General features: G+C 39.5%; 4 protein-coding genes and 1 pseudogene across 8 annotated transcripts; 3 read left to right on the plus strand and 2 right to left on the minus strand.

Annotated features, from left to right (window-relative positions):
* The first annotated feature begins 848 nt into the window (after positions 1-848).
* Positions 849-3,529, plus strand: LOC103320546 (calcineurin B-like protein 10). 2 transcript variants are annotated; one of them, XM_008222241.3, is made up of 9 exons: positions 849-1,310; positions 1,411-1,582; positions 1,776-1,858; positions 1,946-2,005; positions 2,100-2,208; positions 2,295-2,347; positions 2,481-2,561; positions 2,664-2,776; positions 2,954-3,529. In XM_008222241.3, exons 1-9 carry the CDS (start codon positions 1,293-1,295, stop codon positions 3,108-3,110), a joined length of 846 nt encoding a protein of 281 aa, XP_008220463.2. In that variant the 5' UTR covers positions 849-1,292; the 3' UTR covers positions 3,111-3,529. The 2 variants fall into 2 exon arrangements, with proteins under 2 accessions (XP_008220463.2, XP_008220464.2); XM_008222242.3 differs by having other exon boundaries at positions 854-1,304.
* Positions 3,530-5,019: 1,490 nt separating this feature from the next.
* On the plus strand, positions 5,020-7,472 carry LOC103320547 (calcineurin B-like protein 10). Of its 2 annotated transcripts, none has more exons than XM_008222243.3 (9): positions 5,020-5,231; positions 5,333-5,504; positions 5,696-5,778; positions 5,883-5,942; positions 6,039-6,147; positions 6,234-6,286; positions 6,420-6,500; positions 6,603-6,715; positions 6,893-7,472. In XM_008222243.3, exons 1-9 carry the CDS (start codon positions 5,214-5,216, stop codon positions 6,948-6,950), a joined length of 747 nt encoding a protein of 248 aa, XP_008220465.2. In that variant the 5' UTR covers positions 5,020-5,213; the 3' UTR covers positions 6,951-7,472. The 2 variants fall into 2 exon arrangements, with proteins under 2 accessions (XP_008220465.2, XP_008220466.2); XM_008222244.3 differs by having other exon boundaries at positions 5,021-5,225.
* A 513-nt stretch (positions 7,473-7,985) lies between these two features.
* Positions 7,986-13,545, minus strand: LOC103320549 (glutamate receptor 2.7-like; annotated as a pseudogene). Its single transcript, XR_016124209.1, has 7 exons — positions 13,110-13,545; positions 12,204-12,724; positions 11,392-12,111; positions 9,797-11,129; positions 9,362-9,677; positions 8,815-9,221; positions 7,986-8,706 (listed from the first exon to the last, which is right to left on the minus strand). The product of XR_016124209.1 is annotated as a glutamate receptor 2.7-like (transcript).
* Positions 13,546-14,515: 970 nt separating this feature from the next.
* LOC148919641 (glutamate receptor 2.7-like) lies at positions 14,516-18,569 on the minus strand. The gene is given in 5 exon segments (XM_089046235.1): positions 14,516-14,931; positions 15,112-15,427; positions 15,517-16,133; positions 16,136-16,846; positions 17,111-18,569. Coding segments are annotated over 5 exon segments (2,316 nt in total). The 5' UTR covers positions 17,367-18,569.
* Positions 18,570-18,723: 154 nt separating this feature from the next.
* On the plus strand, positions 18,724-20,873 carry LOC103320550 (uncharacterized). Of its 2 annotated transcripts, XM_008222246.3 has the most exons (5): positions 18,729-18,956; positions 19,394-19,499; positions 19,615-20,118; positions 20,191-20,281; positions 20,538-20,873. In XM_008222246.3, exons 1-5 carry the CDS (start codon positions 18,815-18,817, stop codon positions 20,622-20,624), a joined length of 930 nt encoding a protein of 309 aa, XP_008220468.2. In that variant the 5' UTR covers positions 18,729-18,814; the 3' UTR covers positions 20,625-20,873. The 2 variants fall into 2 exon arrangements, with proteins under 2 accessions (XP_088902364.1, XP_008220468.2); XM_089046238.1 differs by lacking the exon at positions 20,191-20,281 and having other exon boundaries at positions 18,724-18,956.
* Positions 20,874-20,888: the final 15 nt, after the last annotated feature.

Here is a 20,888-nt window from a genome sequence, read left to right on the forward strand (position 1 = left end):
TTAATCATTTTTTGCCAATAATTAAGAAGAACAATCTTAAAGTTCAGTACTAGGAATCGATAAAAAGTCTACTTCAAAAATCTAGTTTCGCTTGAGAATTTATATCCATTGGAAAATGGATATAACGAGTAGTTTTATACGCAATCGTTAATAATGTAAACTCCCTGTGTCTTATTCTTTAATTTAATCAATGTGTGTTAATCACTTGCCCATTAAACTATTAAACAACAATCCTCGGCTATAATGTATGAATTTATTTACTTGCCTTTCGACCCGAAAAATTAACAAATATAGTTGCCTTTCTAAGATAAAGAAAGACCAATAAATTAAACAAACCTGGCTGCCTTTCTAAGATGAAGAAAGCTGACGTGATCGGCTGAATTGGTAAACTTCAGGAGTTTCACCATTGTAAATTAGTATTAAAAATAAAAATGATCAATTAAACCTTAGTGTAAAAGTGACTATATTTCTTACACTCGAGTTCGATCATCTTCTCGATTAAAATATAGTAAATTAGAGCATCTTCAAAGAAGAAGTCAAATGCAAAGAGAGTAAATGATAGTGAGGTTGATGCCTAAAGCTTTTTGGAAGCCTGAAGTTTGTACCCCCCAACTTCTCAACCGCCAGGGCTAATGCCCAAGCGGCATCATAAGGCCAAAGTCCAAAAACATCCAATTTAACGTTAAGGATAGTTTGGATTGTCTTGTTGGAATTTTGTGTTTGGAACGTTAGTCTTTGTACCTAACACTCCTTGCATGTTAGCTATGTCGACAGAAGAACTGGAGGAACTAAAAGAGTTAGTCATCCCATTCGTCGTTACCCAAACATTAGTCCTTTTTCTCATTGATATTTGACAAAATGGGAACCAAACTTGAAATATGATTGAGCATTATGGAAGAAAAATATTACCGCGGGAATTAATAAGATGGCTCTATATTTTTCATAGGCTCAGACGCACTCGGACGTACGACGGGCTCCACCAAGCGAGGTGTCGGAATCTAGCTCAAGAGCACTCACGGCGAGGTCGGATTAGAATAAACAGTTGGTTTGGCTTGGTGGGGTCCATTTATTCATATATAAAACTGAAGCTTCGCGGTTCAATTATTCCCGCGGTCTCGTGCGCCCTCTTCTCTGTCCGTCTTTGAAACGAAATGTATAATCCAGGCAGTGGGAGAGAAGAAGACGCCTCACGAAGCTCTCTGGTGCAGATGCGGACATATTTCATCGGAAAGCACAAAGCAACAAAGCGCGAGAAGTAGCAGCCTCGATCTGATCAGTTGTTGCAGACAACAATGGATTTCTCGGTAAAAGTAAAAATGGCCGAATTTTCATTTCCCATTGTTTATATTTTCCGATGAATTAGGCGTCATTAATCGTATTTTATTTTTGTAATTTTTTGGGGTTGAGCAGAGATCGAGTTTTTTATCATTGGGCGAGCGTATCTGCACAGCATTTATACCGTTTATAGCGATCATAGAGGTGTTGGTTTTTGCTGTGACCGATTGCTTCAGCTACCGTCCGCGGGAAACCAAATGCCATTTCGCTTTCGGCGATATGTCTGTCCTCGCCGATGAAACCAGATGTATGGATTTAACAAAAAAATAAAAAATAAAAAAAAATCTTCAGAAGATTAAGAAAACTATATATATGCAGAACTTCGAATTATTTCCTTTTGCTTGGGGATTTTGGGAAAAGGGAAGAAGAAAGAAATGAATAGTTAATGAGAAATTTTGAATGCTGTTTGTGCTGCTTACTTGCATGAAATGATGATGCAGTTACTGTTGATGAGCTGGAGGCATTGTATGAGCTGTTTAAGAAGCTGAGTAGTTCAATTATCGACGACGGATTGATTCATAAGGTCAGCCAAATTTCTCTGAATCATTCAAACTGTTTCTTTTTAGTTTCATGTAGTGTAATAATTATTTGGATGATGATTGTGTTGCAGGAAGAGCTTCAATTAGCACTATTCAGAACTCCCTATGGTGAAAATCTTTTCCTGGACAGGGTAAATGCTGCATGCCAACATCTTGAACCACTTGACTAGGATATATATAATTCCCTGCAACTCTACTTACACGAACAGGATTTTGCTCTTCTAGGTTTTTGATCTCTTTGATGAAAAGAAAAATGGTGTCATTGAATTTGATGGGTTTGTTCATTCACTCAATGTCTTCCATCCATATGCCCCTATAGATGATAAAATTGATTGTAAGTCTTACTGCTACAAGAGGCAATGCTAAATGTTGTGTGTCTTTCTTGTTATCTTATGTTTCTTGTTTGTTAATTACTTGCAGTTGCATTTAGGCTCTATGATCTGAGACAAACCGGGTTCATTGAGCGAGAAGAAGTGAGTCTTGTACTATTTTTTACTGCCCAAGTCTCTGAGGAAATTTATGTTCTTATGGGTACTTACGATTCGATACCTTGTATGAACGCAGACACAATATTATTTAAACTAAGTGGCCTCAGTTTGGTTTCAGGTTAAGCAAATGGTGATTGCCATAATGATGGAATGCGACTTGAAATTGTCAGATGATCTTCTTGAGTCTATCATTGATAAGGTAAGCAGTACGTAGTTGTGTAAGTTTGGATGTTGTTTTACTGGGTGGTAATCAGAGCTTGTGGAGAATTTAGTACTCACGGCATCTTCAATTGCCTTGCAGACATTTGCCGACGCTGATGCTGACAAAGATGGTAAAATTAACAAAGAAGACTGGAAGGCTTTTGTGCTTGCACATCCAACCCTTTTGAAAAACATGACTCTTCCTTATTTGAAGTATGCAACTTGCCTGTGTCTCTTTAGATGCTATCCTATTCTGCGATATGCAAACATCCAATCTCACCTTTATTTTCCAGTTACAATCTGACTTGTGTTTGAACCTATGGCTCCTTTACATGATATCTAATATTGTTAAATTTTTTACTGACCTGCTTCGTCAACCACATCCTCTAGGGACATCACCACTGTAGTTCCAAGTTTCATTTTTCACACCGAAGTTGAAGAAGACTCAGAATTTGAAGCCTTTTCCTACAGAGGATCTTTGAAAGAACTTAACTCTGAAGCATCAGCATCTCACAAGCAGAGCTACTTCCATTCAGGACAATTTTGAAATGGTTTTGTGGCAGATCACAAGTAGCATTGCCGGGAATGGGAGACATCCGAGTGTCGGCACGCTGGGATGGCTGCATCACAAGATTATCCATTTGGATTGAACATTTAAAGCGCTACGAGCGCAGCTATCTCCATCAATTCAAAGCCTCTGTACAGTGAGAGAGTAGTATTTTTGTAGTGAATTTGAACAGACTAGTGTTTGTAAAAATTTACGGTGCTTCTTGTTAATAGATTTATTACTAAATTCTGTAAAAGATCATTGACTTTTGTTTACCCGCAACAGGGCAGAGCAATGTGAGGACCGGCCATGAGGTTTGGGGCCCGTATTAAGCTAGCTACCGTCATATCCCAATTACATTGATACACATGCAAAAGAATTACTACAAATCATCAATAAAAATTTCATTTTTCTTTCTATGTTTGAATCTTATTAATAACAAGTTTCAGAACCGATGGATTGTGACACAACATAATTTGTATGAGTAAAGAAAATTTTTCTCTCAAGCAAGAATCGAATAGCAGAGTTTGGAAAAAGTAGAAGGGCATGGCTAAAATCCAAACTTGCATACCTCCGAGTCCAAACATTCTTCTTTTTTCTGATCCATTCGATCCTTTACTGATGCAGAGAATCCTCCACTTTGAAAAAAAAAGAAAAAAAAGAGAAGAATTCTCCACTGGCCTTGAAACTTGCGAAGAAGTTAGCAATTCCATACAACGAAGATGTAATTGTTACAGTATCTCAAGGCAACCATACACTATCATGATATAATAAGTAATCCAGGTGCCACAACGACATCTCTCGCGGAGTCCCTTGTGTGCAGGACCAGTCTAGTAGTGTAGTTAGAATGAGAGGCATAGAAGTCAGAGAGGGCCATGTTGATGCAGCTCAACTCTATTTTCCCAAACTGGGTATCTAAGTCCAGAACCACACCCACATTGATTGGGACGGTTCTGTTTTGTGCCATGACCAAGAAAATCCTAAAGAATAGGAAGAGAAGAAAAACAGGGTTAGGACGACACTTGGTCATGTCTGAATATCTTGAAAGGTTTGCAACTCAACGCATGAGGAAGAAGAAACATGTTTATAAATGGTGAATGGTAGCAGGATTTCGAATGGCAAAATACTTGGTTTGGTTCCCCATGGTAAATGGGAGGAAAGAGGAAGGAACTTTCTCAAACTGCTGATTGCTGATGAGGGAATAGGAAAGAGTGGTTTCCTCCCCCATTCCTAAAGAGAACAAGCTTTCATGGTTCTTTGAATATAAGAAAAGAAACCAGTATTTTAGATAGAAAATGTCCCTTACTGAATTATTTTTCTGCACTGGGGGGGCTTTTAGGATTTGGGGACTTCTGCACTGGGGGGGCAGAAAGAAGGAAGAAATCCTAAGAACACCTTATCAGAAAGTAAATGATAGTGGGGTTCATGCCTAAAGCTTTTTGGAAGCTGAAGTTTTGTACTCCCAAACTTGTCAACCGCCAGGGCTAATGTCCAAGCAGCATCATAAGCCCATAGTCAAAAACATCCAATTTAACGTTAAGGATAGTTGGAATTTTGTGTTTGGAACTAAAAGAGTTAGTCATCCTATTCGTCGTTATCCAAACATTAGTCCTTTTTCTCATTGATATTTGACCAAATGGGAACCAAACTTGAAATATGATTGAGCATTATGGAAGAAAAATATTACCGCAAGAATTAACAAGATGGCTCTATATTTTTCACAGGCTCAGACCTCGCGAGGTGTCGTGTCGTGCCGCGTCACATGGAAGCAAGGGCTACAAAGCCAATCATAAATCCACGTGTCAGAATCTAGCTCAAGAGCACTCACGGCGAGGTCGGATTAGAATAAACAGTTGGTTTGGCTTGGTGGGGTCCATTTATTCATAGATAAAACAGAAGCTTCGTGGTTGACTTATTCCTGCGGTCTCGTGCGCTCTCTTCTCTGTCCGTCTTTGAAACGAAATGTATAATCCAGGCAGCGAGAGAGAAGAAGACGCCTCACGAAGCTCTCCGGTGCAGATGCGGACATCTTTCATCGGAAAGCACAAAGCAACAAAGTGCGAGAAGTAGCAGCCTCGATCTGATGAGTTGTTGCGGACAACAATGGATTTCGCGGTAAAAGTAAAAATGGCCGAATTTTCATTTCCCATTGTTTATATTTTCCGATGAATTAAGCATCATTAATCGTATTTTTGTTGTTGTAATTTTTTGGGGTTGAGCAGAGATCGAGTTCTTTATCATTGGGCGAGCGTATCTGCGTGGCATTTATACCGTTTATAGCGATCATAGAGGTGTTGGTTTTTGCTGTGACCGATTGCTTCAGCTACCGTCCGCGCGAAACCAAATGCCGTTTCGCTTTGGGCGATATGTCTGTCCTCGCCAATGAAACCAGATGTATGGAATATTTAAAAAAAAAATAAATATTCAGAAGATTAAGAAAACTATATATATGCAGAACTTCGAATTGTGAATTATTTCCTTTTGCTTTGGGGATTTTGGAAAAAGAGAAGAAGAAAGAAATGAATAGTTAATGAGAAATTTTGAATGCTGTTTGTGCTGCTTACTTGCATGAAATGATGATGCAGTTACCGTTAATGAGCTGGAGGCATTGTATGAGCTGTTTAAGAAGCTGAGTAGTTCAATTATCGACGACGGATCGATTCATAAGGTCAGCCAAATTTCTCTGAATCATCCAAATTCAATTTTGAAGAAATGTGCTATTTCTTTCTAGTTTCATGCATTGTAATTATTTGGATGATGATTGTGTTGCAGGAAGAGCTTCAATTAGCACTATTCAAAGCTCCCTATGGCGAAAATCTTTTCCTGGACAGGGTAAATGCTTCATGCCAACATCTTGAACCACCTGACTAGGATATATATATAATTCCCTGCAACTCTACTTACACGAACAGGTTTTTGCTCTTCTAGGTTTTTGATCTCTTTGATGAAAAGAAAAATGGTGTCATTGAATTTGATGAGTTTGTTCATGCACTCAATGTCTTCCATCCATATGCCCCTATAGATGATAAAATTGATTGTAAGTCTTACTGCTATAAAGGGCAATGCTAAATGGTGTGCGTCTTTCTTGTTATCTTATGTTTCTTGTTTGTTAATTACTTGCAGTTGCATTTAGGCTCTATGATCTGAGACAAACCGGGTTCATTGAGCGAGAAGAAGTGAGTCTTGCACTATTTTTTACAGCCTAAGTCTCCGAGGAAATTTATGTTTTTATGGGTACTTATGATTCAATACCTTGTATGAACGCAGACACGATATTATTTAAACTAAGTGGCTTCTGTTTGGTTTCAGGTTAAGCAAATGGTGATTGCCATAATGATGGAATCTGACTTGAAATTGTCAGATGATCTTCTTGAGTCTATCATTGATAAGGTAAGCAGTACGTAGTTGTGTAAGTTTGGATGTTGTTTTACTGGGTGGTAATCAGAGCTTGTGGAGAATTTAGTACTCACGGCATCTTCAATTGCCTTGCAGACATTTGCCGACGCTGATGCTGACAAAGATGGTAAAATTAACAAAGAAGACTGGAAGGCTTTTGTGTTTCGACATCCAACCCTGTTGAAAAACATGACTCTTCCTTATTTGAAGTATGTAACTTGCCTGTGTCTCTTTAGATGCTATCCTATTCTGCGATATGCAAACATCCAATCTCACCTTTATTTTCCAGTTACAATCTGACTTGTGTTTGAACCTATGGCTCCTTTTCATGATATCTAATATTGTTAAATTTTTTACTGACTTGCTTCGGTAACCACATCCTCTAGGGACATCACCACAGTATTTCCAAGTTTCATTTTTCACACCGAAGTTGAAGAAGACTGAGAATTTGAAGCCTTTTCCTACAGAGGATCTTTATAAGAACTTAACTCTGAAGCATCAGCATCTCACACGCAGAGCTCTACTTCCATTCAGGAAAATTTTGAAATGGTTTTGTGGCAGATCACAAGTAGCATTGCCGGGAATGGGAGACATCCGAGTGTCGGCACGCTGGGATGGCCGCATCACAAGATTATCCATTTGGATTGAACATTTAAAGCGCTACGAGCGCAGCTATCTCCGTCAATTCAAAGCCTTTGTACAGTGAGAGAGTGGTATTTTTGTAGTGAATTTGAACGTACTAGTGTTTGTAAAAATTTACGGTGCCTCTTGTTAATAGATTTATTACTAAATTCTGTAAAAGATCATTAACTTTTGTTTAACTAAGCAACAGGGCAGAGCAATGTAAGGACCGGCCATGAGGTTTGGGGCCCGTATTAAGCTACCTACCGTCGTATCCCAATTACATTGATACACATGCAAAAGAATTACTACAAATCATCAATAAAAATTTCATTTTTCTTTCTATGTTTGAATCTTATTAATAACAAGTTTCAGAACCGATGAATTGTGACGCAACATAATTTGTATGAGTAACTTCAAACATTGAAAACATATTAAGAAAATTCTACTCTCAAGCAAGAATCGAATAGCAGAGTATGGAAAAAGTAGAAGGGCATGGCTAAAATCCAAACTTGCGTACCTCCAAATCCAAACATTCTTCTTTTTTCTGATCCATTCGATCCTTCACTGATGCAGAGAATCCTCCACTTTGAACAAAAAGAAGAAGAAGAAGAATTCTCCACTGGCCTTGAAACTTGCGACGAAGTTAGAACTTCCATACAACAAAGATGTAATTGTTACGGTATCTCAAGGCAACCATACACTATCATGATATAATAAGTAATCTAAGTGCTAAACTACTGATAAGCATACATATGGCAAACAAGTATCCAGATACACAAACCGAAGTGACCATAAAAAAAAAAAAAAAAATAAAAACCACAAGGAGATCATGCTTTGAAGCTTACTGAGGCTCTATGATGCAATTTTTGTCCACAACATTATCAACTAATAGAAACTCATGTACAATTTGTACACTCCACCACAATGGAGATTTGTAATACAAATTCAGCTTCACAAAAACCCTTAAGAGAATCTGGCCAAACAAACCAAGGCAAAATTTAATGGTTTATGTGATAGCCGTTAACTCTATAGCATTCGGATTCAAATCACTATGCTGAGTAGAAGTTGTTCCCTGCTGCTCTTCAAGAACAATTTCTGGTTCAATTTGATTTGGTTTGCTTGATCTTGATGGCCTTCTGAGACAGAGACAGTTGGTGTTTGGTGAAGATTCAACCGCAGCTATTCCATGAACACCATCTTCTTTTCTGGTTTTCTTGTAAGCATGCCAAGTCTTGTCTTGTTGATCATATGCTCCTAGTACTTGACGAATTCTTGTCCAAAATGAGGCTTTTGAATCAACGCATGTCAAAATGTGGCTATGCTCATAGAGGAACATGGCTGCAAAGATGAGGAGAGCTAACGATGAAGCAACACCAGCAACAATGAAGAGGCCCCAAAAGCTTTCAAGGCTAAGAGTGTCGTAAGAGCTCGCGGTGTTGGGGTTTGAACAACTTGCTGTTTTCTTGAACCACTTGTCCTCGATGGCCTTCATTTTATCTCCCTCATGCACTTGAGTGATTGCCGTCGAAACATCACGCGTGAGAAGTGAACTTTTTTGGAAGACCTGCAGGTCACACTCAAAAAGAAGAGAGAAGAAAAAGAAAAATCCCAGATCAGTAAAATATGTACTAAACTAAACGGGAGAAAGAAAGCCAGAGAGAAAAACAGCAAGTGATCAACTTACAAAGGCAAAACCATCGGCTTTAAATGTTGGCTCGACCAGGGTATATTTCAAGCAATAAGTTGCAAGAAAAAGTTTCATGTAGGGTGTTTCATCAAAAGCAGCAGAAATACCTCCATTTTCATTCCCGTTCTGAAGAAGTTTATCTAATTCTTCTACGGAATTATAGGTCCTAAGTTTATCTTCCTTAAACCCCAGCTGACTCAAAATCCCATGAATAAAAGAGCCTTCTTGGTAACCAACGTTGTCCCCATTCTTCAAGAAAAGGTTCACATCAGTAACTATTGGTTGGAGCTGTTGAATTGTTAAGATTGATGATAAACTGGCAGTGTAGCTTTGAGTCAGTACAAGGACGACAAAGCACCATATGATCACTACAAACCTACCCAAGTTGCTCACTACTCGTTCCCCTGTTAGAAAAATTCAAGAGAAAACAGAAATGAGTCATAATATATGTAAACAGTAAGCAAAGCTCATTTTACCATTTGGGTTTTGAGTTTTAAGACATAGACATAAATTATATATATATAAAAGAAAGCGTGGAACTTACGGTGTGCAAAAACCATGGTTGAGAAGGCGAACCAAAAGCTTGTGCCAATTTGGTGATGTGGAGGCCCACGAAAGTCTTCGTTTATCCGGTGTTCAAGAAACCAGACCACAAAACCAATGAATATGAAAAAACAGCCTATTGTAACCCAGAGATCCCACGTCAAAGGCTTCAAGAACACCCATGTGTTTTTACCGCCATCATTGCCTTTGATGGGGACGACCATTGATATCCCAGATTCTGTGAATGGCAATGTAAAGTCAACATACAAGGATCTGTTTGCTCTAATAGTTATGTCTCCAACTGCAGCATCATAGTTCTGACAAGTAAAAATGCCAATTTGTCAGTGAAGAAATTGGATAATTTTGCTAGAATAAAATGTGAATATCAGCAATAAAGGAAGAAAAAAAAAAGAGAGGCATAGAATGTGAGGTCTACCCCAAGAAACACTTGATTGATCAAACCATTGTAACTGCCAGCGCTCTGCCCATTAGGATTTGCAAAGGGATAAAACTCATAAGGAACAGGATATGGTAATGCTTTTATTACAGCGTCAAAGACTTCTATGCAGTATCCACCAGTGACCTTGGCTGTGTTAGTGCTAGGATCATGTACCACACTTACTAATTCTTCAAACCCTTGCTTCACTGGGACGAGGACTTTTAAGGTCCCGTTCGTGCGAATCTGCCAGCCCCTTGGAGCCAAGGTGGTGTCTCCAGGCCATATAACAGGTCCAAGACTGGCATTAGAAGTAGAGTATCTGTTTGTGTTTCTGTTCGAATTTATGTTTCTCACAAGTCCATTTTGGGGTGTCCAATATCCAATTCCTCTTTCCCCATTATCGTTCACATTAACTACCTGAAAAGTTGATGATTGTAGTTGCCCATTAATAAGACTGAAATCTCCTGAAAGGCCTCTGAATCTCGTACCTGATAGCTCTCGGACAAGTTCAGGACCGCCTTGAGAGACCTCTAAGCTTCCCAAAACAGTGTAATTATGAGAACTGTTCATCTTTTGGAAGCTGAAGTTTGTACCCCTGACCTTCTCAACCGCCAGGGCTAATGCCCAAGCAGCATCATAAGCCCATAGTCCAAAAACATCCAATTTAACGTTAAGGATAGTTGGATTGTCTTGTTGGAATTTTATTTGCCATCTAGCTCTAAAATTTTCAAGTTCTTTTGTGTTTGGAACATTAGTCTTTATACCTAACACCCTTGCATGTTATATATATCGACAGAAGAACTGGAGGAACTAAAAGAGTTAGTCATCCCATTCGTTGTTATCCAAACATTACCTTCCTCCATCATGCCAATGTCTCTTGCCTTAGCAAAAAACCGAGAGCCAAGTGAAGGCGACATGTGCACTATGAATACCCTGGTTTGCATTGACATCAACCTGTGAAGCTCTTCAATAATTTGGTCATCAGTGGCCATTGAAGGAATGAGACTCCAATAAGGGATACCAGCACCAACTTCTTGCAAGGCAGTAGTCAGGTAAGGTGTTAGTCCCTCCCCGAACTCATTGTCAATGCTGACGGGCACTGCTTCTCTCCAACCAAAAGCTTGGATGAGGGCACCAATGGCTCTAACTTGAGATGAGTCATTCTGTGCAATTCGGAAAAAATATGAACCCCGGAGAGAAGGGCTTGTTGCTGAAAATGAGATTATGGGCACCTGAGCTTGATCTCCAAGATCAATTACAAAGTTGGCTTGCATTGATGATTCTAGCCCTATGATGGCTTGCACTTCAACATTCTTTATTAAGTCTAGCGCTGTTTCAAAGATGAGAGTTTTAAGTTAAGTTACACGCTGATACAATTTTAATTCTTTGTGCATCAATTGATGGTTCATTATGAATCCGATGAAGTATTACAAACACAACTCTAATCTAAGCCGCTTTCCCCAGCAAGTACTTCAAGATATGATACCTTTAACATGCTAACTAATAAATAATAAAAAATAAATTGATGGTTAAAAAATACTCGGGTGAAACAAAAAGCAAAACATTAAAAAGAGAAGATCAATAGAGAGAACCTGCATCAGCTGCCACAACAACATCTCTCGCGGAGTCCCTTGTGTGCAGGACCAGTCTAGTAGTGTAGTTAGAATGAGAGGCATAGAAGTCAGAGAGGGCCATGTTGATGCAGCTCAACTCTATTTTCCCAAACTGGGTATCTAAGTCAAGAACCACACCCACATTGATTGGGATGGTTGTGTTTTGTGCCATGACCAAGAAAATCCTAAAGAATAGGAAGAGAAGAAAAACAGGGTTAGGAGGACACTTGGTCATGTTTGAATATCTTGAAAGGTTTGCAACTCAAGGCATGAGGAAGAAGAAACATGTTTATAAATGGTGAATGGTAGCAGGATTTCGAATGGCAAAATACTTGGTTTGGTTCTCCATGGTAAATGGGAGGAAAGAGGAAGGAACTTTCTCAAACTGCTGATTGCTGATGAGGGAATAGGAAAGAGTGGTTTCCTCCCCCATTCCTAAGAGAAAAAGCTTTCATGGTTCTTTGAATATAAGAAAAGAAACGAGTATTTTAGATAGAAAATGTGCCTTAGTGAATTATTTTTCTGAAGAGTAGCAAACTGGATTATTATAGTAATCAGAGAAGTAAAAGGAGAACAATGGTGACTTCATTGACTCAATGGCAGAGTTTCTTCGTACTTACATCGTTTCCTCTCTTGACCCAAAATGTCAACCAAACTGTCCTTCTCAAAAGCAGGAGACTTAGTCACGAGTCAAATGACCTGCTTCAGTGACAATTTGACAAAACTAATTAATAAGCTCAATGCAACATTTAATATGTATTAGTTGTTTTCCTTTGCAAATAGGTTCATACCAGAACCTTCATTTCACCACAGTAAGAAAAGCTGAGAGGAAGACCATATCAAAGCTTAAACCCAAGCCAACTGGGGCCCCACTCTACCAACGAGAAAGGCTTTTATGATTTGGGGACTTCTGCACTTTGGGGGTAGAAAGAGGGAAGAAATCCTAAGAATACCTTATCAGAAAGGTAATATGACTTCTGGTTTTTGCTCAGTCAGTTGTAATTGGAAATGGTAAAAAATGTGATTTACTGTTATCAGCACAATGTGAACTAACTTGACTTTTCATAAAGCTTCAGGTCTTATGGGGATGAAAGCCAAACAACTCAAGTTTCAACTCTTTTGGTACCTTCACCTCCAATCCATCCCCCAGCTCCAACATAGTCGCTTCAGGTGGCGTTGAAGACCATTTGCTCAAGACTATGCACATTTCCCACCCTTAATGTAACTGTCTGCAGGAGAGGCGAAGCCTTCAGGAAGGGGAAAACCCACATCAACTCTAAAGCAGGGCTAGGTTTCTTGGCATTCTTTGCATCTGCAAATTCAAACAAATTACCACAAAGATACATGGCATTACAAATTTAAGTTAATTACATCCTACAGTAATGAATTTACATTTTTTTATTTTAGATACACGAAAGAGCCAGAAGGGCTAGGTTTCTTTCTTGGCATTCATGGGTAAGGGAGCATATCAATAACAAATTTTAGAATTTTACACTTCTAGAACCGATGAATTGTGAATAAACTAGTAGTTTTGTCACAGGTAAGCTAGTTTTAACACACAACAGAGAATTGGTACGATTAGCCTAAACATTAAGATCTGATTAAGAAGATTTTCTACTCTCATCTCAAGCAAGAATCGATATATAGCAGAGTACGGAAAAAGTAGAAGGGCAAGGCTAAAATGCAAACTTGCATACCTCCAATTCCAAACATTCTTCTTGTTTGTGACCCATTCGATCCTTTACTGAGGCAGAGCAGTCAGATTGAGAAACAAGCAGGATGGAGAAAGGACTCCACTGGCGAAGAGGAGAAGAAATTCCATGCAACATGTATTCTACTGTGGCGATATCCATGACAATCATGCGCTGCTATTTCAATGTAGATAGATACAAGCGATATTAGAGGAGAGGGGATTCGGACACTGGACCTTCTGTGAGAAAGGCAATTCAAGCACTGGACCTGTGTGCTTGAATAACTGCTCCTACCCTACTATTTTTGTGAAGGACCATTTCTCAGAAATAAAAATCTAAAATTACCACTCTCTCCCCCATATCCTTGAGAGAGGCACCTAGCTTTTGCCGTTATCGCCTCCAAACCACGCCACATGCGCAATATTCCCCATAGTATCATTCATACCCTACGCTTCCCAAAATCAGTCTTCATCTTCCTCTTTTACAGCTGGTTGTAAACCTCGATTAGTGATTACTAATTATGTATCTTGTTAATAGATTCATTAAATTTACGAAATCATGTATTAAAATCATAATTAGCAATGTAAGACATTTTATTTATGCTACTGTCATATCTTATATAAATTAGGCTCATAACCAAGAAACATCAAAACCACTGCTGCATGCATACATCTTATATACTACACAATAAAGATTTAAACTACAAATTAAGCTTCAAACAAACCATAGCAAGAATCCATGGTTTATGTTATAGCCGTTAACTCGATACCACATTCAATTTCTTGGGTTGCTTGAACATTCGGATTCAACTCACTAGGCTGAGTACAAGTTGTTCCTTCCTCTTCAAGAACGATTTCTGGTACAATCTTATTTGGGTGCCTTGATCTTGATGGCCTTCTGAGGCAGAGACAGTTGGTGTTCGGTGAAGATTCAACCGCAGCGATTCCTTGAACATTATCTTTTTTGCTTTTCTTGTCTTCTTGGTCATATGCTCTTAGTACTTCACGAATTCTTGTCCGAAATGAGGCTTTTGAATCAACGCATGTCAAGATGTGGCCATGCTCATAGAGGAACATAGCTACATATATGAGGAGAGATAGTGATGAAGCAACACCGGCAACAATGAAGAGGCCCCAAAAGCTATCAAGGCTAAGAGTGTCGTAAGAGCCAGCGGTGTTGGGGTTTGAACAGCTTGCTTTTTTCTTGAACCACTTGGCCTCGATGGCCTTCATTTTATATCCCTCGTGCACTTGAGTGATTGCCGTTGAAACATCTAGTGTCAGAAGTGAACCTTTTTGGAAGACCTGCAGGTCAAAAAGAGAAGAAGAAAAAAAATCCCACATCAGAAAACATGTATTAAACGAGAGAAAGCCAGAGAGGCTCTGATAGAGAAAGAGAAAAACAGCAAGTGATCAACTTACAAAGGCAAAACCATCGGCTTTGAATGTTGGCTCAACAAGGGTATATTTTGAGCAATAGGTTGCAAGAAAAAGTTTCATGTAGGGGGTTTCATCAAACGCTGCAGAAATACCTCCATTTTCATTCCCGTTTCGAAGAAGTTCATCCAATTCTTCTGCGGACCTATAAGTTCTAAGTTTATCATCCTGAAATCCTAGCTGGCTCAAAATCTCATAAATAAAAGAACCTGCTTGGTAGCCAACATTGTCCCCATTCTTCAAGAGAAGATTCACATCAGTAACTATTGGTTGGAGCTGTTGAATTGTTAAGATTGATGATAAACTGGCAGTGTAGCTTTGAGTCAGTACCAGGACAACAAAGCACCATATGATCACTACAAACCTACCCAAGTTGCTCACTACTCGTTCCCCTGTTAGAAAAACTCAAAAGAAAACAGAAATGGACGGCCATGAGTCATAGAATATGTAAACGGTCAAAGCTCATTTTTCCAATTGGGTTTTGAGTAGTTTTGGTTAGTTGGACAAGTGGTTCTACAAAGCATTAATCACCACTAAAGACTAGAAAATAGTTTAACATGAAGGGAGCTTACGGTGTGCAAAAACCATGGTTGAGAAGGCGAACCAAAAGCTTGTGCCAATTTGGTGATGTGGCGACCCACGAAAGTCTTCGTTTATCGGATGTTCAAGAAACCAGACCACAAAACCAATGAATATGAAAAAACAGCCGCTTGTAACCCAAAGATCCCATGTCAAAGGCTTCAAGAACACCCATGTGCTTTTAGCGTCATGTTTGCCTTTGATAGGCACCACCATTGATATTCCAGATTCTGTGAATGGCAATGAGAAGTCAACATACAAGGATCTGTTTGCTCTAATAGTTATGTCTCCAACTGCAGCATCGTAGTTCTGTCAAGTGAAAATGCCAATGTTTGAGTAAAGACATTGGATAATTTTGCTAAGAATAAAATATGAAATCAGCAAGAAAAAAGTTATACCCCAAGAAACACTTGATTGACCAAATCATTGTACCTGCCAGCAATCTTCCCATTAGGTTTTGCAAAGGGATAAAACTCATAAGGAACAGGATATGGTAATGCTTTTATTACTGCGTCAAAGACTTCTATGCAGAATCCAGTGACCTTGGTTGTGTTTGTGCTAAAATCATGTCTCACAGTTACAAATTCTTCAAACCCTACCTTCACCGGGACCAGAACTTTTATGGTCCCATTCGGGCGAATCTGCCAGCCCCTTGGAGCCAAGGTGGTGTCTCCAGGCCATATAATAGGTCCAAGACTGGCATTAGAAGTAGAGTATCTGTTTGTGTTTCTAGTTGAAATTATGTTCCTCACAAGTCCATTTTGGGGTGTCCAATATCCAATTCCTCTTTCCCCATTATCGTTCACATTAACTACCTGAAAAGTTGATGATTGTAGTTGCCCATTAATAAGGCTGAAATCTCCTGAAAGGCCTCTGAATCTTGTACTTGATAGCTCTCGGACAAGTTCAGGACCGCCTTGAGAGACCTCTAAGCTTCCCAGATCAGTGGAATTATGAGAACTGTTCATCTTTCGGAAGCTGAAGTTTGTACCCCCAACCTTCTCAACTGCCAGGGTAATGCCCAAGCGGCATCATAAGCCCAAAGTCCAAAAACATCCAATTTAACGTTAAGGATAGTTGGATTGTCTTGTTGGAATTTTGTTTGCCATCTAGCTCTAAAATTTTCAAGCTCTTTTGTGTTTGGAACATAAGTCTTTAAACCTAACACCCCTTGCATGTTATCTATGTCGACAGAAGAGCTGGAGGTACTAAAAGAGTTAGCCATCCCATTCGTCGTTATCCAAACATTACCTTCCTCCATCATGCCAATGTCTTTTGCCTTGGCAAAAAACCGAGAGCCTAGAGAAGGCAACATGTGCACTATGAAGACCCTGGTTTGCATTGACATCAACCTGTAAAGCTCTGCAACAATTTGGCCATCGGTGGCCTTTGAAGGAATGACACTCCAATAAGGGATACGGGCACCTACTTCTTGCAAAGCAGTAGTCAGGTAAGGTATCACTCCCTCCCCAAACTCATTGTCCACGCTGATGGGCACTGCCTCACTCCAACCAAAGGCTTGGATGATGGTACTTATGGCTCTAACCTGAGATGAGTCATTCTGTGCAATTCGGAAAAAATATGAACCCCGAAGAGAAGGGCTTGTTGCTGAAAATGACATTATGGGCACCTGAGCTTTATCTCCAACATCAATTACAAAGTTGGCTTGCTTTGATGATTTTAGCCCTATGATGGCTTGCACTTCAACATTCTTTATTAAGTCTAGCGCTGTTTCAAAGGTGAGAGTTTTAAGTTAAGTTACACACTGATGATATTTTAATTCTTTGTGTATCAATTAATGATTCATTACGAATCCAATGACGTATTACAAGCATGACTCTAATCTAAGCCGCTTTTCCCCAGCAAGTACTTCAACAAGATATGATACCTTTAACATGCTAATAAATAATAAAAAAGAAATTGATGGTTCAAAAATATTTGGGTGAAACAAAAAGCAAAACATTAAAAAGAGAAGATCAATAGAGAGGGAACCTGCATCAGCTGCAACAACAACATCTCTCGTGGAGTCCCTTGTGTGCAGGACCAGTCTAGTATTGTAGTTAGAATGAGAGGCATAGAAGTCAGAGAGGGCCTTGTTGATGCAGCTCAACCCTATTTTCCCTAACCGGGAATCTAAGTCAAGAACCACCCCCACATTGATTGGGATGGTTGTGTTTTGTGCCATGGCCAAGAATATCCTAAAGAATAGTAATAGAAGAAAAACAGGGTAGGGAGGACACTTGATCATGTTATCTTGGTCTTGGAAGGTTTGCAGCTCAAGGCATGAGAAGATACTTGTTTATAAATGGTGAATAGTAGCAGGATTTTGAATGGCAGAATACTTGGTTCCCCAATGGTAAACGGGACGAAAGAGGAAGGAACTTTCTCAAACTGCTGACTGTTGAAGAGGGAATAGGAAAGAGTAGTTTCCTCTCGCCATTCCTAGGAGAACAAGTTTTCATGATTCTTTGAATATAAGAAAATAAACCAGTATTTTTCTGAATTGTAGCAAACTGGATTATTATCGTAATCACACAAGTAAAAGGAGAATAATGGTGGCTTCAGTGAGTCAATGCCAGAGTTTCTTCGTACCTACATCTTTTCCTCTCGGAACTGTCAACCGAACTGTCCTTCTCTAAAGCAGGAGACTTGGTCACGAGTCATATGAGCTGCTTCAGTGACAAAACTAATTAATAGGCTGACTGCAACATCGTTGTCTAAGAATTTTCAAAGCGAATAACTTCATATTCAAGAACCTTCATTTCACAATACAGTATGAAAAGCTGAAACAAATAAATATTCTTTTAGGGCCTTGGGCCCCCACTCTGCACTGGGGACAGTGGAAGCATCAGGGAGAGAAATAGGGAAGAAATCCTAACTTGGGAGCAAGTTGCTTAAGATTCCCAAGCAGGGCTAGGTTTCTTGGCATTATTTGCCCCTGCAAATTTAAACATAATATCACAAATATCACAAAGATGTATGCCATTACAAATTTAAGTTAATTACATCCTACAGTAATTTATTTACAATTTTTTAACAACAAATTTTAATTGTGAATAAACTAGTAGCTTTGTCACAGGTAAGGTAGTTGTAACACAACAAAGAATTAAAGACAGATTAAGAAGATTCTACTCTCATCTCAAGCAAGAATCGAATAGCAGAGCATGGAAAAGGTAGAAGGGCAAGGCTAAAATGCACACTTGCATACCTCCAAGTCCCAGCATTCTTCTTGTTTCTGATCCATTCGATCCTTTACTGAGGCAGAGCAGTCAAACTGAGAAACAAGCAGCATGGAGAAGGGACTCCACTGGCGAAGAGGAGAAGAAATTCCATGCAACATGTATTCTACCGTGTCTGTGTCGATACAATCATACACTGCTATTTCAATGTAAAAAATCGATATTGGAAAAGACTGGATTCGAACACTTGAAGTTGTGTGTGCACGAATAAAAGTGAGCTTCTGAGTTCTTAATTTACCATTTCTCGAAAATAAAAATCTAAAATTACCGCTTTCTCCCTGTCATTATCTCGCCTTCAGAGGCATCTAGCTTTTGCTGTTATCTCCTCCAAACCCCGCCACGTGCACAATATTCCCCATATCAATTCATTCATACCCCACGCCTTCCCAAAATCAGTCCTCGTCTTCCTCCTCTCACAGCTGGTTGTAAACCTCGATCAGTGATTAGAGATACAGCAATGGCGGACAAGCCAAGCCGAGCTGTGGTTTTGTACGGAGATGGGTTGGTCCGTTTCGTCGACCCATCACACATCCATCTCCACTCTCTCGCTTCTAAAGCTTCCTGTGGCTTCTTGAGCCTCCCCATTGCCCCTCCCTCAGGTTTTAACTCTTTCAATGTCTCTTGCTCTCTCTGAAAATTATTCTCTTTTAATAGATAATTTAATTATTAATAACATGAGGCTTGTTTTCTTCTCAAGTGAACTCTAGGGTTCGATCAAGTTTGTTGATTTGTCATATGCGACCTGAAATGCAATTCAAATCTACTTCTTTTTGGTATTTGGGTCTTCGAAAAATCGGCCTAGGCGCTAGGCGGGCGATTTCACTCTAGACGCCCGCCTAGGCGGCCTGGGCAGGTCGGGTCTTTTTTTTTTTTTTTCTGACTTAAGAGAAAACCTCGCACGGCCTCTCTCTCCTCTGAGCGGTCGCCTGCTTCTCTCTCTCTCTCTCTCTCTCTTCTGAGGGTTCATTTTGGCGTGCTTTTACTCCTTTCCTTTCCAACTTCCCAGCACCGGGATTTACTTGAATTTAGATTGCAGAAAGCGAGGATGAGAGAATAGTTAGAGAGTTTGCATTACTGCTGGATGCATATGAAGCTTACCATGATACAGTGAGATCCACATCTTTGGTTACCATATCAGAAAGGTAATATAACTTTTGGGTTTCACTCAGTCTGTTGTAATTGGAAATGTTCAAAAAAAAAGTTTTGAACTTTTAACAACCCAATGCCAACTAAGTGACATTTTTCATAATGCTTCAGGTTCATGGGGATGAAAGCTGCGATATTTACAAACAATGCAAGTTTGAAATCTTTTGGTACCAAACTTGGTTTCAGCGTGTTCCAGATCGATGCTCTTTATAAAAACAGTCCAGCCGGTGCTGAACCGCCAGTTGATTTTGGGGCATCTGAGTTACTTAAGTTGCTTGGGTTTCAAGTAGGGAAGACAGTGGAGACGAGCCAGTACGATTTAGTTTTTGTGCATGTTGGGGCTGGTGAGGTGAATGTTGAAAAAGACAAGGCTACTGATGATATGGGATATCTCAATGCTTTGGTTGGTGCTATAACGCAAATAGCCCAACCTGGATCTGAAATTGGTGCCCGTTTGCACTTGTCTGTTGTGACGAGCTATGGGAAGGTCTCAGAAGAGGATGATCCCAACTTGTCAGTCTCATTTAGAAAAGATGATGAAAAATCTGATCTTTCAAAGCTTGTTCCTCGTCAAAGTTACACCATGAAAGGATCTCAACCACGAAAGGATGTTAGGTGAGTAAAAACTTGGTGGTTTCTTGCACACTTGAAATACCTTTAGTAACTCCAGCTATCCTTTGTGAACAGGCACCATTGCCCAATGTTAATTGCTCAGTGGCAATATGCAGTAACTCGCAAGGATATGGCTGAGACATTCTCATTTAAGGATTTCAAAGAGGTACAATTTGAGATTATCAGATATTGAGTTTACTGCATGGCACATGCTGGAAATTGTTAAGAGATTTACTGATATAACTGACTCCTGAGTTGATCTTCTCTACTGTACTAGCCTAGCTAGGAGCTGATACATTATCTGGTCATAAGTCTCATGTTGAGTTAAAAGATTTTCAATTTCACTTAACTATGATACTTTCACTAGAATGGCTGATTGCATGTTTACAAATGAATTATGAAATTTGTTCCTTTCTATGCAGTACGGTGGAAATCTTGTGATACCAGCAGATAGGTTTCTGCACGAAGTGGCCTTCAAGCTTTGGAAGGCCCCGAAATATGGAGCTTGAGAAGGCAAGTTTATACAAGACTCTGTAAGCAAGGAAGCTAAACCTGAGGGGCAGAGCATCCCGTTGCTTATCTAAAATGTTTTCCTAAGCATTTCTCAACTTTAACTTGCCTTACCGGACCCTACATGTAATAAGATTAATCTGTATGTGACCTCAAACACCGCCCGTGTTGGGCATTCCCCACTGCAAATTGGGGATAGAAAATTTTGTTCGTTTTGATATTTAATGATAACTCTGGAAATTAGAGAATTCCATCTGCCGAAT

The sequence above is a fragment of the Prunus mume genome, linkage group LG2, assembly GCF_029339155.1.
Source record: "Prunus mume cultivar Tortuosa linkage group LG2, ASM2933915v1, whole genome shotgun sequence".
NCBI classification, from domain to species: Eukaryota; Viridiplantae; Streptophyta; class Magnoliopsida; order Rosales; family Rosaceae; genus Prunus; species Prunus mume.